General features: G+C 28.4%; 1 protein-coding gene across 3 annotated transcripts in view; it reads right to left on the bottom strand.

Moving 5' to 3' along the window:
- LOC136091396 (carbonic anhydrase 2-like) overlaps positions 1 to 19,522 on the bottom strand; it is a 73,635-nt gene that overhangs the window by 11,143 nt on the left and 42,970 nt on the right. For 2 of the 3 annotated variants that reach the window (XM_065818906.1, XM_065818907.1), the window contains exons 4-5: positions 12,612 to 12,842; positions 12,268 to 12,365 (exon numbers count right to left, since the gene is read on the bottom strand). In XM_065818906.1, the coding sequence (XP_065674978.1) occupies positions 12,268 to 12,365; positions 12,612 to 12,842 (329 nt within the window). The remainder of the gene's footprint in view (positions 1 to 12,267; positions 12,366 to 12,611; positions 12,843 to 19,522) is intronic. The other variant, XM_065818908.1, reaches the window with a different exon arrangement.

Here is a 19,522-nt window from a genome sequence, read left to right as displayed (position 1 = left end):
TCGGCAATTCACAGTTTATCTTGGTAATAATTAATTTTATTACTATGCTGTATGTTATTACTTTTGCTCCAGTACTATGAAATAAAATGCATATTGTTTGCTTTAATTAAATCAAAGGCATTGTTTTTAAAGTAACAAATGTAAAACATTAAAAAACTGTAACGCTTTAAATTTATTTCTTTTAAAGTCCATATGATAATAAGCCCATAATCATATGGACTTTAATTTTGCATTTTTTAAATTGAATTTTAGTTTTTACTATGCGTAGTAAGTTTTTTTATATCATAAAAAATAAACATTGAAATAAGATTTGCAAAAATGTATAATTATCTTTTATTATCATTTTTAACGATATGCTTATTGGTATGAAAAATTTTGGTAAGAGAAAAGCCGCAGCCAAGAAGGAAATTACATATTATCATAAACTAACTCATTTTTTGAAAGCAGCGGCCGGCCTGGAAGTGCTCTGATACCAACAGAAACTACAAATATTTCTGTTTGTTATTATTTGAATACTAGAGTTGAGTCAGATAGGTATATTTGTGAGTATAGATCAAGTAGCAAATCCACTTATTTTTCTCAGTGATGATCCTTCTGATTGGCCTGATGATGTTTCTGACGCACCGAGGTGTGACATTGTTAGGCATGGTTCCAACAAGATTGAAATCGATTTTCCATACAACTTTGAAAGAAGCCTATATTCACTAAATATAATATAAAATATACTATAACCGCAAGATGAAAAATGGAAAAACCTCTTAACTGCCTTATTCTTTGAGTAGCAATAAAGTCTTATTCTTTGAGTAGCAACAAAGTGTTTTGTTTTTGCTGCTAACTTTTTAGGATAACTTCATCAACACTTAAGAATGCTTATCAAAAAAATTTAAAGAATAAAAAACATGTTGTGCACATTTCAAGTGCTTTGAACACTGGATGTCATTACAAAAAGGTTAACTGATATTTCTTATAATTTATTGCTTCGTGAGTTTTTTTTTCTCTAATTATTTTTTTTTCTTAAGTTTGATAATGCAGGCTTATCAAATCAAGCTTCCATAAACGAGCAATAACAAAATTGCTTTATGATAAATAGATATTTTGAAAGGCTGTGTTGGAAAGATTATTAGACGTTATCTTATTTCTTTCTGCAAGAAATTATCTTTTTCGTGGTTCTGGCACAGCCATTGGTTCAAAGAACAATGGAAACCTTCTTGGGGTGTTTGACTTACTGGGTCACTACGATACTGTTTTCAATAAGCTTATGCAAAGAATTCAGGACAAAAACCACTACTTGAGTAATGACACACAGTACGAGTTGATCGGATGTTTAGCCAAGGAGATTGAATTCAAACACTTTTCTACGATAAAAAAGGCAAAGTACTATTCTATTATTTTAGATTGTACGCCGGACGTATCGCACAAAGAACAAATGAGTATTATTCTGAGATCAGTAACATGTACTCCTGGAGTTGGTATCAACATTTTCGAAAGTTTCTTTGGATATCTCGCAGTAAATGATAGCAATGGAAAAGGGCTTTTAGATGCGTATTTTAGACTGTTAAGGTCAATCTATGATAATGGTGCTAGTATGAAAAGAAAAGTGGAAGGTGTTCAAGCTAGGTTTCTGGAAATGAATCCATATGCCTTATATATTCCTTGTGCAAACTATTTACTCAATCTACTTATTGTTGATGGTGCATTGTCATTTATCAGTGCAATTTCCCCTTCTGGTGTTTTTTCAAGATTATATACATTCTTTCCATCGCCTCCTCCTCAATGGGAAATTTTAAAATGATTCGAAGCATTTTCTGTTAAACCACAACAAAATTCCAGATTGGAAAGTAGAATTAACAGAACCACTTCGCTATTATTTAAAAGAAATCTTAGAGGTACTCGACAGATTAGAAGAACATGTCTAAGAAAAGAGAGATAGGGCAACAAGTACGAGTGCTGACGGAATACATTAGAACATGACCTTTCATACTATAAATCATTATTTATATGACGTTTTATTTCAAATCAACAAATCAAGTAATCTTCTTCAGTCTTCTACAACCTCTTCCGACATATTGGCTAGTGAAATAAAAGCAACAAATGCATTTCTTAATGAGAATTGCGAAAATGGATTTACCGACGCACGTAATAAAGCATCAGAAATTGCAGAAGTATTGGGCGTTAAAAAGGTTTTTCTGAAAGCGGGTTACAAAAAAAAATTGAATTTTTTCATATGAGTGTGTCAGTTACAGTCGGCAACCTAGACATCAGTATAAAGCAGATTTCTTTTTGCCACTAATTTATATGTCAACTGTATAAGTAAAAGAGCATTTTGAACCGGTTAGCATTATCACAAACCTATATGACTTTCTATACCGATCTGAGAGTCTTATCAAAGCTTGTAATAGAAATTCTCTGTCTGTATATTACAAAGGTTTGCAAATGAAGCTTAGTGATTTAGATTCTGAGGATTTGGAAATTGAGTTATACGATTTGTCATAATTATAAAGGAGGAAAAAGACACTCTCCGAAAATTTGCACATGACTTCCTAAATTACATCTACAAAGAAGAGCTGCAAAAAACTTATCCCAGTCTAGTTATTGCGTTAAAAATCATTTTTACTTTTTCAGTAAATGTTGCAAGCGCAGAACGTAGCTTTAGCAAGTTAAAACTTATTGAAAATTTTCATAGGTTAGTATAAATAATTTTGCTTCGTTTTACATAAATGCATATAGATATTTCTTTGTATCTTTAAATAGATCAACAATGGTCGATAAACGTTTTTCTTCCTTAGCAATGCTGCCGATTGAGAACGAGATTGCAAGGAAATTATATTATGAAGACATAATATATAAGTTTGGAAGCATAAAAACACGTCGCAAACCCTTTTTTGGATAGTTTGCGACTTACTTGTATTGTCGGCGTAATACACTTACAGCAGTTATAGAAACTCTTGACTTGTACACTCTATATCAATATAACAATTATAAAATATATTTAATTTACATTATTTGTTAATTTGATTGTTTTTAGCCGTATGACCGGCGACGTAAAAATATCTCGGTACCCAGCTATTTTGGGGTAATCTGTAAAGTTTATCCACTTTTTCAGGAAAATAAATAAAAATTTGGGACAATAATGGCGATATTTTTTATCGCCACGGCATTGCTACTATCTGAATCATGGAGCATCAATTAAAGGAAGGAAAGATTGTGTAGAAGAAATATTAAAAAACATAACAAGTTCATGGCAAACAAAATTTATTTTTCTAATTTTATCAAGTCACCTTGCTCATCTCATAATTGATTAAGTAATATGCAGCAACAGTTAATATGGAAAACATAGAAAATATAATCTATTTAACTCTTTATGAGCCGAATTATAAAATTCACTTTAAAAAGATTAAAAGTATTCCATAATAAAAAAAGAATTAAAAAAACACTCCGTAATATTTTCACAACAGTTAAGGGTCAAATTAATAGAAAATATAAATACTTTTTTGCTGACGTCAGCAATTTCCTTAAAACAATTGCTGCCATTTTTTATAAAAATGTTTTCGGAAATGTATAACTTTTCTTGAATTGTATATAGAATACCATAAAGATGAAAAACATTCATTATGTCATTAACAAAATTAGAGAACATCTTTAAGATTAAGCCAATAGCATAACAGGTTTGACTATGCTTAGACAGTACTGATATAATTTATAAAAAAAGTAAGAACAAATTATTGAACTTATTGTAATCAAATTAAAACATATTGTATATAATATAAAATAATATAAACACAAAAATAATAAAAATATTGCTGGGTAATACATTATTTCATTTGTAATAAGTAATACATTATGTAGTTTTACCACTCTAAATACATAAAGGAGATATTTTTTGTGAAACCCATAGAAATATATTTTGTTCCGAGTCAGGCAATGAGCTATTTTGCATTTTGTACAATATACCCAACTAAATCCAGTCTTGCAGAATTGACATACTTTCTTTTCAACATTTATACTCTAGTCAATGATCTATGCTACCATAGCAAACATCCACGCAAGGAATTGGTACCAAAGGTTTACAACCACGTTTACTTGTACTTTTATCAATATGACCTTGAAGGTAGTTCTTTTCCAGCTGATATATGAGAGCTTCAGCCACACTGGAACAAAAATTTAACAGTGAATACTGACTTTTTTGCAGCATGTTAGCTTAGTCGACTCTTCCTATAGACTTGTTAAACTCCTATACAATTTCAGGACAGGAAACTTTGAAATGTGATTTATATTTTCGATTCTATTTTTTGACACTAGATAATGAAATGGGGGAAGAAAATGTAAAAATAAGTTGAACACATTTGTTTTCAAACTATCTCACCAAAGCCAATTCTGAATTGATATCTGTAAAATAGCAACTACTGCCTCCCTCTTTTTTTTTAATCTCTATGTTAATAGCGGACTTTTTTAACTCTTTTTTATCTAATTGTTTCTGTGTTTAAATATTCGTCAGCTTTTAGCTTCCAACAAAAATCAAAAATGCAATTATACCAATTATTAAAAAAAAAAACAATTCTCAAATAAAAGTTTATGATTCACATTTTTAGACGTTAATTTACAAAGCTTTCTTGCAACATATTTTTCATTACCTTTTTATATTTCCGCCTACACCAGAATACAAAAAAAGTTATACGTCATACCAAATGCACCAGCTCAACAAAATTTTCAAACCCTCATTTAACTAGCTTGCTTGCATTTTATGTCACTAAGTTTGGTTTTAGCAGGAATTATTTATTCGACTTTACTCTGTTTTTCCTGATGCTCAATAACTATGCATTTTTTCCTCACAACATCAAGAATTGGTTACATATTAAAAAGTTCTTTGTATTGTCATTGGCATGGAAAAAGTGGCGAAGTAGTTTATATCGATTTCTTGACATTTATTTATTTATTTTTTCTTTCCGGGTATACCGTACAAAACATAAATTTATTATCGTGAAAAAAAGAAAATATATATACAAAATTATTACGTATCAGGTTGATAAAAACACATTAATATAATATTAATACATTAATATGATATTGATATAAACTTTAATATAATTTTTGGTATGATAACTATTATATATATTTATTTTTCTAAACATTAACACCTTTAATACCTAATAAAAAGAAATCAAAGAAGATTCAGCATTTTTTGGTATAAAACTCCAAAAACATTATTTTTGCGGATTACCTTAACAGCGCCGTTTGGCGTATATCTATGCGCCATTTGGCGTCTAAGTCTATGTAAAAAGTTAGTTTAAGTAAATTTAGAAACAATAAGTTTGCAGCTTTGTAATTACTATTTCTACTGTTAATATATATATTATTTTTACTTTATATATTTTTTTATTTTTTATTTATTGCAATCATTTTTACAAACTAAGTATATGCAGCTTTGCTCGCTGTTTAAACGACGATATTCCATTTAAGTCTTTTAATTTTTGATTTTTCAAGTTTTTCCATAATTTGGGGCCTTGTGATATAATTGAAAGTTCAGAACCCTGGGTTTCAGTTTTTTTAATATAATAGTTATGGAAGCTATTTGATTGCAGATTATAACTTAAAGAAATTGATGACGAAGATATGTCTAAAAAAGTATTTGGTAGCATATTGTTTTTACAATTGAACATAAGAATAAGAATCTGATATAAATTAAGTTTTTCAAAGTTTAAAACTTTCATATTTGTCATCGCATTATAAGGACTGTCCATTCTACTTAGATATTGAATTGCTTTACAAGCAAAGTTTTGCAAGCAATGCAGTTTGATTAATTTTCTTTTGTGTGTATTAGCCCACTCTATATATCAGCAAAAGTGAGATAACTATGAATCAGACTAAGGTAAATTTTTTTTCTTAAATAGAAATCAAGAAACGGGCGTTATTTGTATAAAATCCTATTGCAGATAATAGTTTTGATTCAATGTGTCCAATATGATTTCTCCATGATAAATTTTTATCAATTTGAACTCTTAGAAACTCAGCATACTTTTCCTGTTTTATTGTTATGCTGTGAATGAGCAACTCTGAAATTTTTAACGGTAGAGACATTGATTAATCTGTTTTATGAAATAAGATGTGGTTAGTTTTTTTCACAGTTTAAGGATAGTTTATTGGCTTTAAAAAATAAATTAAAGTTTGCCAGTTCAGTATTCATTGTTCCAAAAATCGATTTTAAGCTAATATGATTATAAAACAAAGTTGCACATAATATTGGTTATCAGGCTTTATCTTGTTTCTTTTGCCCAATATATGTAGTACTCTGGTAATAGTATAACTGACATCATCATGTGCATACCAAGAAAATTCTCTATTTCATCTTAATTTGTGTTCATAGATTTCCCATTTTTCTTAACACTATACAAATTTCTTTGTTTTACAAGTGTATTAGATATAGAATCATCCCAAAAAATCTTGAAAAATCAATAGAGTTATTTCATCAGAATATTGGGGTGGTTGACTAAAACCAAACCAAGAAAACTCAAAATTTGACAAAGGAGGTTCTTTTTTTCTCCATCTAAAGACATGCTTCAGCTGCATAGAGTTATCAGTTTCAATTTCGATATCACTTTCAACATTATTATCTAAATCACTGCTATCAATATCTGCTAATTCATTATCATTCATTATTTTAAGTTGAAAATCAGGTTCTTTGTTAAAATCAACCTCCAAATCAGACAGCTCAATATCAGAGCAAAGCAATTATATATATTAGAGAGTTTCTTCAAGATTGTATCTAGTTTTATAGTTTTTCTTCATCTGGAATGTATACTTATGTTACATATACATATGTATGTATATTCTATATATGTATGTATATTAGGGTGCCCAAAACTAAAATTTTTGTGTACCATCAAAAACTTGGGTCTTATATGTAAAAAGACAATATATATATAAAATATTGATCAGACACAAGTGTAAATCTTAAAATTTTCAAAAAGTGTCAATTTTGTCATATTTTTTTGATTTTATTATTTTAAATGTAATTGCAATAAAAAAAAGAATGAAATTTATTTTAAAGTAGCATTTTTAAACTATTATTTATTGAAGTAGTCATCTTTTACTTACATTTAATAGTATATTTCAATTTTTTACTTGCTTATTGGTGTTTTACTGATAACCGCTACTTTTTCTTATTAACTTTTGATTAGTTTAATATACAAGTGATTTGAAACGTTTTCTACACTTTTAGTTTCATAATTAAATACATTTTTAAAAATGGGTAGCACAAAAAAAAATCCATTAAAAAAGGACCAGGGAAAAAGGAAAAGTACACTGTTCAAAGCAGCTTAAGTTGATCTCTATATCTGGTAAAATATCCTATAAATAAGGTCTCATTCAACCAGCTACGTAGTGTCAAAAACATCTTGCAATACATTCGCTTTTTGAAATTTTTAAGGTTATTTTAATTAATAGTTTTTATCTAATTTACTTACTCAACCCGCAATTCATGAATATAAATACATATTTCAGCTGATTCTTTTTTATATATGAGTGCCAGATTTTAGTCCAGCAAAGAATGTATTGCCTTTACAACAAAAATAGGAACCAGAAGTCTAGTTTGCCACTATGGAGCATGTGAAAGATCAACCAATAGATGTGTAACTTCAGCTGTCTCTAACATCTGGATAAAAGCTTGTTTTACGTGCAACATTAATAGTGGAAGATTTGATCCTAGGTATTATAATAATCAAAGATTTTATAATAGGTAGATTTTACAACAACAACAAATTATTGCAGGCTTTTCTTGCTTTTTAGTAACTTCAGCTATATAATATTTGTTAGTTAAAAGACCCTAAAACTTACAGAGAAATATAAAAAAATAAATGGATGGAAAAACTAAACTGGAGTTCAAGCAAAGAGATCTGGACTCAAAAGTAAGAAGATTTCCAGGTGGAGATTAATACCTTGTTTGATATATCTCTTCCTCAAAAAATTGACATGATAATAAAAGATTAGAGCAGAACAGAAGATGCATAGAAAGAGAAAGTAGCCTTCTACGAAGACCAGAGATCTGAAAGGAATATGACCATGACTGTACAGCAAAATGAAGATTTTGAAATTTAGGCTCTACAAAGAAAGGAGAGATTTAAAAGAGTTAAGCAGTTGAATGATTAGAAAAACACAAAGGCTCAAAAAAATAAAAGGACTGTGGAAACATTTGACAGATTACAGAAGTCAACAGACAATAAAAGTACACACAAAGCTTTGGATAGACAAATCGAATTTGACGATGATGTTAGCCCATTTGAAAATTCCATTTTATGTGATGAAAGTGATGATTTTGAATATGATGTATACAAATCAAAAAAATCAAAAATCATTTTAGAATTAACTAGAAGCTACTTCTGCTGTTAGCGTTCGATATAAAATCAGTGTTAGGCCCCAGGCTGCTTCAATTTCTGCTATCTGCAATAAAGCAAATGCCGACTTGCATGAGAATAATTTATCAAGATCTACTCTACACAGAAAAAGTTACAGAGTTATTAAAAATCTAGGTAACTATTATTCGTAAAAGCGATTAAGTTAGTTTGTTTTATTATCTTTGTTAATTTAAATGTAGAATTTAATTGATTTAGGAAAAACACTACAACAGGATTTTGTTAATGTTTTAAAACGAAAAAAGCTCATAATCCATTTTGATGGGAAACTTGTTAAACAGGGGGAAGAAGAAAATATTCTGAGAGTTACCTGTTAGAAAATTTCGGTTAGTGTAACCAGTGCAGATTTAGAATGTAGAGATGATTTTTTACTTGGCATAGTACAGGCAGAAAAGTCAACTAGGTCCGAGCAGGCATATTTAATCCACAATCTCTTGGAATACTGCGATATTATCAATAATATTATTAGTGTTTACTGCGACACAATACCAACACTGGAAAATTTGCGGGAGCAGTTACAATTCTATCAACCATCCTTAATACAAGTCTTGTCTGGTACATGTGTTGTCGCCATATTATTGAAGTACATGCTAAAGATGTGATGACTGCATTGACTGGCGCCAAGATCAAGTCACCGAGAAAAGAAAATTACGTGCGCTAACAAAAGGCTCGGTCAAAGATTGTTGACAAGACAGACACATCATCAGATAATCTGGTTATGTTTTATTGGACTTCTTTTGAGATTGAATCACCTATCTATAAAATAGTCAAGACACTATAGAAGTTTGGGGAAACTGCGCTACATCAAAGAATTTTTAAGAGAGGAGACTACAAAAATCTTTGTCAGTTACTTGTTTACTGCATTAGCGGTCATGTTTTCTGCTCTAAAATTTTATCAGCCAGGAGCTTTCTATGAAGCAAGGTTTATGGGATATGCAATTTGTTTGCTTACATTAGAAATGACAAAAGACATCTCAAACATTATGAATGAAAAGGAGAAGAAGATGGTTCGGACAGCTTCTTTATTTATATCTCTAACATAGTGTCCTTGGTGTCCTTTTGAGTATAAATACTGTAATCACACCGCCTACAACACTATCAAATTTAGTTAGTGATCAGAGCTTAATATATTTTTGCCTAGCCCAGGTTACCCATGTCAAGGATGAGTTAGTTGCACAAGGAGACTATACTGTTTAAGAAAACTTTAAACTTTTTGTTAAAAATATGGAAGTCACTAATAATTGTTCAGAAAGAAATGAAAAACTAATCCAAGACTTTTTATCTCATACCAATTTGTAAAACGTCGTTTTGGATGCAGAAAACCACAGAAAAACGTTGAATACAAATCTGACTAAAACCCAGCTAAACCAGATTTAAAGTACTTGTAAGATTAGTTCAACATTTCTTTCCACGATTCTTAATCATATGCGACATATATTTTACATAAATTTTATTATAATAAATGTTAAATTGTTTAACATTTGTTTTTTTTTCTAATATTTAGAAGTTTTATCGTCAAAAAATATTTTAATTTTGAAGTTTTACACAAAGCACTTATAACCGTTTAAATTAAAAAATTCTAATTAATTTGGTCATAATATACCTAGTCACCAAGTTCGAGCGTACATATCGTTTTTCCAAAAAAAAAGTTTTTGGGACACCCTAATGTATATACTATATATAAACACACACACATATATATATATATATTTATATATATATACATATATATATATTATATATATATATATATAAATATATATATATATATATTTAAACAACTTTAAAAAGTATTCTACACAATAGAGTGCTCAATGTTCTTAAAAGAACAAAGCAATTATATATTAGTAGAAAATCACTTAACAAAATTTTTTTCCATTTGACACTGTGTTTCATCAACAAAGATTCATCAGAAATGTATGATCAAATTAATAAAACTTCAATTTATACCAAATATTAAATTACGGAAGTTGCAAATGTCCTAACTACTGTAAATTTTCACACATTTGTGGATTTTGCTGACACTATTATAAAAAGAATTCTTTAGAAATGATTACTTATGCTATTTTTTTAAAATGTTTATTTAAAAAGTGTAGTTAATGTAAATATTATTTAAACTCATTTATTTTTATAGTTTTTTAGGAGAAACTTATTTTCGTGCCTACATTTAGAAGTTAATTCAGATCTTTTGTTTAATAAGCATTCTTGATTTGCATGTGTAATTATTTCAAATTTTTCTTGTAGGCATATTATGCATTTTTTGGAAATATTGTTATATGCAGGCGCTGTTTTAAGGATAGACCAATTCAGTATAAAATCATCAATATTTTTTTCTTTTTATTCCCATATATATTTTGACAGCATGGTGTCTTTTGAATACTTTTTATTCTTGAAAGACTGCTTATGATTGGCAAAACGGTTTTTCCATTCACCCTCTGTTTTGCCAATATATTGTTTATCAGGTACATTCTTAGAGGAAACAACACATTTATATACCACATTTTTTGAAAAAAAGAATACAAAAAAGCGAAATAGAGCGAAACAAAACCATTCATCAATCTCTCAGAAAAAAGTACAACAATAACAAAAACACTGATAGCAACATCCAATTTTGAACCATATAGGGGTAGTAATTACCAAGTGTGTGATAATTTAAATGCTGAATGGAAATTAAAAATAAAAAAAATAGCAAAATCTAAACTGATAAATGGTAATAAATTAAATCCAAACTGCAACAAAGTTATACATATTAACAAAATTAGAATCAATCTATGTAGCAGCTACGTGTCAACAGTTATATAAAGATAGCGTTGATGTTTAAACACTCTTACAATCCAGTATTTGCAAATTCACTATTATGATTTTTTATAAACATGTTTCTAAAATTCAACGAAAACAATAAAGTTAAAAGGGTTAGTTCCCTAAATTAGTTCTTGCATTTTAATTGTATCCGAATTGATGATCAGGAAGTTTTAGTGAGCTAATCTAAATTAAGTATTAGAAAGGTATTACATCAACTAAACTCTTAAGCAGAGACTGTTATCAACTGTTTTTGATGATTATAACATCATATAAAAAAGATTTAAATTGATTGTTAACACTACAAACGTTGTTAAAATGGTTCTAACACTACAAATGTAAACACTGGACGAGTAAATAAATTTGTCATTACGTTACAAAAGAAGTTTTTTTAAAAGAAACTACAAAAAACACAATTTATTGGACGTCAACATCAAATTCTGGTCATTGTATTTAGTCCATAATATATATATATATATATATATATATATATTTATATATATATATATATATATATATATATATATATATATATATATATATATATATATATATATATATATATATATATATGTATATATATATAATCATATTTATATATAATTATATGAATTTATAATTATATATAATTACTTTATTGCTATGAATAATATAAAAGTAAGCATATATATTTTAATGTTTTCACCAAGGGCAAGAAAATTTAATGCGCACCACAGGTGATAGCCACATCAATTTATGAGATGGTGAATATGTGGCAATGCGAGACTTTCGTTTTTATAATATTTAAGGGATATAAGTACTCTAATCACATTATGTGATTAGATTACTCATATCTCTTAATGTAATTCATTTGTGAGCCATATATGGCTACCACCTAAATGTAAAAAAGTATTTTAACCACACTGGGCCCACATTTTCACCGTTCGATAATTTGAGTGTGGCTTACATTTAAAGTCACATAATGCCCAAATTAAATTTTCTTTACGGGTACATAAGTTCACTTATTGCAAAACGATGATTTAAACATATCAGATATTATTCTATTTTATTGAAACATTTTTACTTCGAGTGCATAGGACTGGTTGTTAAAGTAATGTTCTGATCCATGTTGGTCATTTTCACCCCAATGAAAGTGTAATCCATGATAGTGGTATTCATTCCCTAAAAATTAGAATTAATAATGCAGTGCACTTATATCTTAGGCACACAATAAGTATAATATGCAATACGTACCAATCAAAATGTTAATAAACAACAAATAAAGATATATATATATATATATATATATATATATATATATATATATATATATATAAATATATATATATATATATATATATATATATATATATATATATATATATATATATATTTATATATATATATATATGTATATATATTACATACCTCTCCATAAAAGACCAATTGGTACCCTGGTATCCAATTCAATTCCTAGCTTGACTGTGTGACCATTGTTAGCTAAATAATAATTTGCATCATTGAACACTGTTGAATAGTTTAGAGGAACCAATGGAGTAAGTGTTTCATTATATATTGTTTCTTTCATAATAATGTTTATTGGAGATTGCTTTGTTCCATTACAGAGCGGGTGGGCATATGCCCAAAACTGAGGACCTTCTAAATCAAGTAATAAAAATAATTTTTAAACTTTTCTACTTAAACTAAAAACTCTAAAAAATTTAACCAATATTATACAACAACTCTTTTTAGAGCTATTTATGCTTTAAATTATATAACTATTAGGTAAATTCCTTAAATGTTTATGCCAAAAATACGATTTTAAAAAAGTTAACTAGTCTTTATTTTTTTTATTATGTGGTAATAAAAAATTGAACAAAATATTGTTTTTTAAAACCTTCATTCAAATTTTGAAACAAAATTCACTTCTAAAATTTTTTTGGGTTACTTTTAAATCAATACTTTTAGATCAATATCATTAGGTTGCCTTTTTTTTAACGCCCTAATGGAAAGAAAAAAAACTCAAAAACCATCAGTTGGTAAAGTTTGATATCGATAGCTAAGCAGTCTACTGTGGAAAATAGTATTACAATTGCGTAATACTATTTTATTCATAAATTGTTATTTGTCCAAATTTCAATTTGGCTACTGAAGTTATATTTTAGCTATATTTAATTGTTTAAAAGCTATATATCTACTATAGCGTAGGAATTTCACCTAATTTATGTAAAAATATATTTTTTGAAGCCCTACTGTTTCCTATTTTTTGAAATGGTTAAATTAAACTTTTTTCCTTCAATACTTTCAAAGTTATTATCTGCAAAACTTTTTATGAATAAGTATAAAGTATTAGAAATTTTTGAAAGTATCATCTTATTGAGACTTAAGAACAAATTATGGAACAATACATATATTTAATTATATGGTTTTGTTTACAAGCAGAGCCGTAACTTCGCCGGGCCAGAAAAACCTTGGCCCCCTACTCTACAATTTTTTTAAAATTGTAATTATTAGGGAAAAACATATATGTAAAATATTTCCAACAAATATTTTATCCTCTTCCTTCTTTAAAAGAACCATAGGCCCCCTTAATATCAAAATTGTGGTTACGGCTCTGACAAGTACTTAATTGAACTATAAAATGAGGATTAAAAATAAAAATTCTTCAAGTTCAACGATATTTTTAACAGTAACCCCTCCCTTTTTTTTAATTTGGTTTTACAGCCTAGGTGTCTATAAAAATCATTTTATAAAAAATAGGTCCAAATGGGTGCGGTTTCCATTTATAGTGTTTTTTATTGCACTGTACCATTTTTGCATTTTGTAGTGAAAATTTTATTGACAATTTTTGCACACTGGATCGCTAAAAACTAATATAAAAAGAATTGAAAAATTTATTTCAATGCATCAAAGTTGCAGTGGAAATTAAACCGTCTCGTTTTACTAATAAATACTTTAGTCACTTTTTAAAATGACAGCTTTTAAGTGTTCATAGCGTAAATTGATACTTTTCTATATTGATAAAGAAAGGACAATTGAGACACTGTTAATAATTTTAAAAGAAAACAATCAAGTTTCTCAAGATAACTTGTGTTTTATCATTAGTTTATTCAAAAGCACGTTGTTCCGTAGTTTAATAAACGATGGACAAAGGCGTCACGGAAAATGAAAGCATTTTTATTTACAACAGTGTTTGGTTTGATTCTAAATATACTGAATTTTTACCGAAATCAAAAAACGCATTAATAGACCCCATGCCATCTACATCATTTAAAAAATGTGGAAGGCTGTGCATGTCTTATGAAGATTTGTGAGAGTCGAGTAAAAAAAAAATCCACATTACTTGAGGAAAATAGATTCTAGCATATCTTTAATGCATATTCTCAGGCATTACGTTTAGTAGGAGAAAAACATAAGCAAAGTTGGTCGAACCATAAAGTGCTGCTGATAAAGAATAAAAGATCTTAGACAGGTTTATGGAAAACGCAAGTTTTCCATCAACCTGTCTAAGATCTTTTATTCTTTATCAGCAGCACTTTATGCTTCGACCAATTTTGCTTATGTTTTTTAGAGTTTTGCTGAGGAATGAAGAAGCACTCAGCGTGTTTGTTGGTTTAGTTTTAACAAAAGCACAAATTTGTACTTAAGGAAGATGCCAATTGAAAAAAAATTTCCATATTGCCAGCGTATTGCACATTGCGAGAAATTAAACATACCTGCTATCCATCATCTTTTGCAATAGAATTAACGAACACATGTTCAAACTTTATGGGATTGCAAGATTTATTGGATCACACTGTAGATAGAATTTTAACCATAGATTTGGCGTACAATATTAAATTTAAATATTTAGTTTTAAATAGTAAATGGGGTTGTGATGGTTTCTCTGACAAAAGCGAATACAAGCAGAAACGTCCATAGGAATCTGAACTTATTTCCGATACAAGTTTGTTTATAAGTTCTTTGGTACCAATCAAAGTAATTGATGCGATAACTGGTGCGGTTGTTTGGCGAAATCCAGCTCCATCGTCCTTTTTTTTGTCGACCTATGTGCATAAAATTTTGCAAAGAAACTCCTGAGAAAACTATGGTTGTTGTAGATGAAATAAAAGCCATATATAATTTTGCGGCCATCCATAATTAACATAAGTTATAAAATAATACAAGTGAGGTAAGATCTTTTTTCAACAGTAACTAATGAAAAAAACAATAACAAATGGCTCAGGTATAAACGGATACGCCTTTTGCTCTACATGATAAATATGTGGAGCCAAAGAGCCAAGACAAATGAACAACTTAGCTAAAGTGTCTGCTAGGCCTGAAGATGAAAATTTGTATTAGTACGGAATGTCAATATTACTTGCCAGGTTTCGGTGTATGGAAATGATATAATATGTTTTCTAAAATCTGTCTTTTTAAGTATGGTCAACCATAGGTGAAGAAAAAAAACGGCTTAAGAAGGAGAAAATGAACTTGCTCAAGAAAATTTTTTCTAAGGAGCTAGGATTAATAATCAAAAAACCAAAACAAGTCTGAGTGTATGTGAGCGGGAAAACGTTCTTGAATAGCCAACAATGTGAGCAAACTTCGGTTGATATTGATTGTTTTTTTTTTTGTTTTTTTTTAATTTATGAATTTATAAAATTATTATTGAATTTTTTTTACCTGCAGTTGTAAGGTTTTTCAAAAATGCAAGATAAATAGGTTACAGTGGTCTTCACTCTTTTATAACATAATTTATCCGACTATGCCGGAGTAAAGAACGAATACGGAACAAATAAGTTTTATTTTTATATCTATTTGTGAATAAAGTTATAAAGAACGTTTTATTGTGAATTTTAGCTCTATAATAGCCACAGATAAACTGCATCAATGCTATCCCTTAAAGTGGAGTAGTAAATATTTTGATAATAAATATGCTTCCCATACGTAAACCACATGAAACTTACACGTACAAATATAGTGTGGCTATCGTTCTGATTTTATGTAGTTTTATTCCTAAAAGTATTATAGCCACACATGAACCGCAAAGTTGCAAACTTTGCGGTTTATCTGCAAACTTTGTAATCTGCAAAGTTGTTAAATGATGGTTGAGTAGATGAGGCATATGATTTTAAATTTAAAAAGACATTTGTTTTCCTAGTTTCCTATTGCAATAACTTTTTGAAAACTTACCAATCTAAAACATCAAAAAGTTATGACAAAATAGGGATTAAAAAAATATTTTAATCAATATTATTTGTGCATTTTTACAAATTCTTTTTATCACTTTGTAGCAAGTGATGCAAAACTTGTCGTAAATGTACTCTAAATCATAAATGATTGGTCAAAAAACAGTTTAAACTAATCACTATTTATTTAAATAACAATTGCGACAGTTGTTACAAACTTTTCGTAAAAAAAAAAAAAAAATGTTTCAAAAAAAATAAAGAGTGTTTTTTTTAACCAATCAATATAAAACTTCGAAACAATTTCATCAGTTGCTCCAAGTCGTTCAAAAGTTACAAAGTTCTAATATGCCTCCTGATATACGTATTTCGCTCGAAATTTTTGTCGTAGGACTTTGCTAGTAACTAAAGTTTTGAAAAAATGATAAATTTTTTAGTCTCAAATGAAATTAAGGCAAAATATTTGAATAATATTCGCAAATATAAAAATCGGTTAACTGAGGAGAAGAAAACTTTAAATAACAAGTGTTCAGTGCAGCCTTATAGTCTGTCTTTTAAAAATTCTGAAAAGGATTGTTTTATTCCGAAGCAAGAAGATAGTAAAGATTATGTTGCTTTAAGGTAAAACCCTTTTACTAAAGTTAATGGTGTTATATATTTCCAGCTAGAAAATAATATATAAACTGATCTTGTTTTAGTATAATTTTTTTTTGTTTATTTTTACCTATTCCTTACACTTTATTAGTCCTAAAGCTGAAACAAATAAAAAACAATTTTCAGATGTTTCTTTCACAGATAATGGTAATACTGCAAAACATGTCTAAATCCAATCTAAAACTAACTTTATAAAAGACAATTTTTTTATAGAGTTGCCTTTTAGATCTTCTGTAGATTTTAAAATATTTAAGTGATTAGACTCTAACTCAGTTAATATTCCTTTATATAAAGACTCAAATTCTTTATATGATGGTTCAACATTTCAAATCCATTATAAACTTTTAACCGCTTGTAAAGACAATCCAATTTTGTCAGATATGGTAAAGAAATTATTTAGTTTTAATTCTATATTTGTTTTTCCAATATCTTCTAATATAAAAAAATCATTTAAATTTGAATGGTTAAACCAGTATTCTTGGTTAGCTTATTCTAGCAAAGGAGATGGAGGTTACTGCCTTCCTTGTACTTTTTTGGATACTAGTATTCTAAATAAGTCTGGAGTATTAAATTTAGTTTTCAAGCCTTATCAAGAGTGGGATAAAGCTGTTTGTAATTAAAAAAAAGCATGAGAATATTTAAGTTTTAAATGAAAAGCCTATGCTTTGTTTAATGTTTTTGTTTAATTACTTTCACATTGCAACTTCAAAAATAATGTTATTGAGGTTGAATTAAAAAATTCTTATTTGAATCGTTTTTCTGATTACAAAAAAAATTAGTTTTAATAATCAAAACAATAATATTTTATTAAAGAAATGATCTAGCATTTTGTGGACGTCCTAATTATACTAAATATCATAATCATATTGGGGAATCTACTACAAAAAATAGGTAATATGTAAAAGTTCTATGAAGGTAACTTCATAGAACTTTTACATTTTTGTGTTGATGCTCGTGATCAAATATGAGCTAACCATCTTTCTTCAAGTCCAAAAAATGCAACCTCTATATCAAAAACTACCCAAAACTAACTTATTGATTCTTGTAGGAAACCAATTGAGGAAATTTTAATGAAAATTTTAAATATTCAATCTTTTTTAAATTCTTTATGATGAAGCAGTTGACTGTTCAAACACTGAACAAATGTCAGTTGTTTTAAGATATGCAAGTTCAAATAATGAGATTTGCTAGGATTACCTAAGATTTATTGATTGCAAGACTGGTACATCTGGTCTCAGTCTCTAAATGTACTTAATACACTTTAAGAGACTTTTTGGACTTGATATTGAATATAAAGTGATTTTGAATATTATTCAAAACTTTAGAGGCCAAGGGTATGATGGCAGGTGAGTTGCTTCTAAAATAAAAGCTCTTAATCATAGAGCTGTTTTTCTTCATTGCGCAAGCTCTTGACTTAGTTTAGTTGAAGCAGCTGTATACCAAGTTCAAAAAGTGGAAAATCTTCTAAGACCAAGTTAAAGAAATTTCTTTTTTTTTTCTAACTTATCTCCTTATCGTAGTAGCTGTCTCAAAAAATATTCAGTCCAAACCAGTAAAAAATAATAGATACTTATCGAACAAGATGGTCTTTAAAATCATGCTAGAGAGGAAATGGGAATAAATGAATTAAAAGAATACAACAGTGAAACTGCTTCCAAATCCTCTTCTTTTTTAAAACTACTAACATATTTCTCTTTTTTTGTAAGTTTAGTTGTTGTTTAAACAAAACAGTTAATTGATTTTTTTATGCAACTATTGTCTCTTTAAACTAAATCTTTTTACATATATGAGCAGTGTTTTGAATTGACTAAACTAAAAAATCAATTATTAGAAATAAAAAACAAAACTAATATATATCACATTGAAAGGTACTCTATTGCTCTTAGCTTCGCTTTTGGTTTTAGCCTTGATATCCAAGAAGTGAGACTTAGATTGTGTAATGTCCAGGTTTACCGGGATAATTATCCAACAAATACAGTTGATGATTATTTTAAACATAGCATTACTTTTTCATTAATTGAGCATCTTACTAATGAGCTAGATATTAGGTTTCCAGAAAATGGTATGTTTGTTTGTAAAGGTCTAGCAGCAGTTCCTTCAACTGTACTATCCAGAATAAAAGTTAAAAAACCATGAAAATCTGATTTTTATGAATTATTAAATTTCTATTTTTCTGATATGTCTCATTTTACTTTAATACATGCTGAATTAAATTTATGGGAATTCTTTAGGAAAAACCAGTCAAATATTCCTTTAACTGTTGCTAGTACTTTAATGGCCATTGATTAAAGAGGTTTTCCAAATATATGGACAGCGTTTATAATATTAGGAACAAATCTAATAACAACTTGTGAATGTGAAAGAAGTATTTCAGATATACGCAGGCTAAAAACATACTCCAAAAGTATTATGATCAAGCTTAGCATTAATGTCCATACACATTTTTCCATATATTAAATGAGTTTAAAGAAAGATGTTTACACATTTAGAGAGAGTGAGTGAGACAGAGAGAAAGAG

This window comes from Hydra vulgaris, chromosome 15 (genome assembly GCF_038396675.1).
Source record: "Hydra vulgaris chromosome 15, alternate assembly HydraT2T_AEP".
NCBI classification, from domain to species: Eukaryota; Metazoa; Cnidaria; class Hydrozoa; order Anthoathecata; family Hydridae; genus Hydra; species Hydra vulgaris.
Note: the sequence above shows the minus strand (reverse complement) of the source record. Positions and strands in the feature narration are given on the sequence as shown.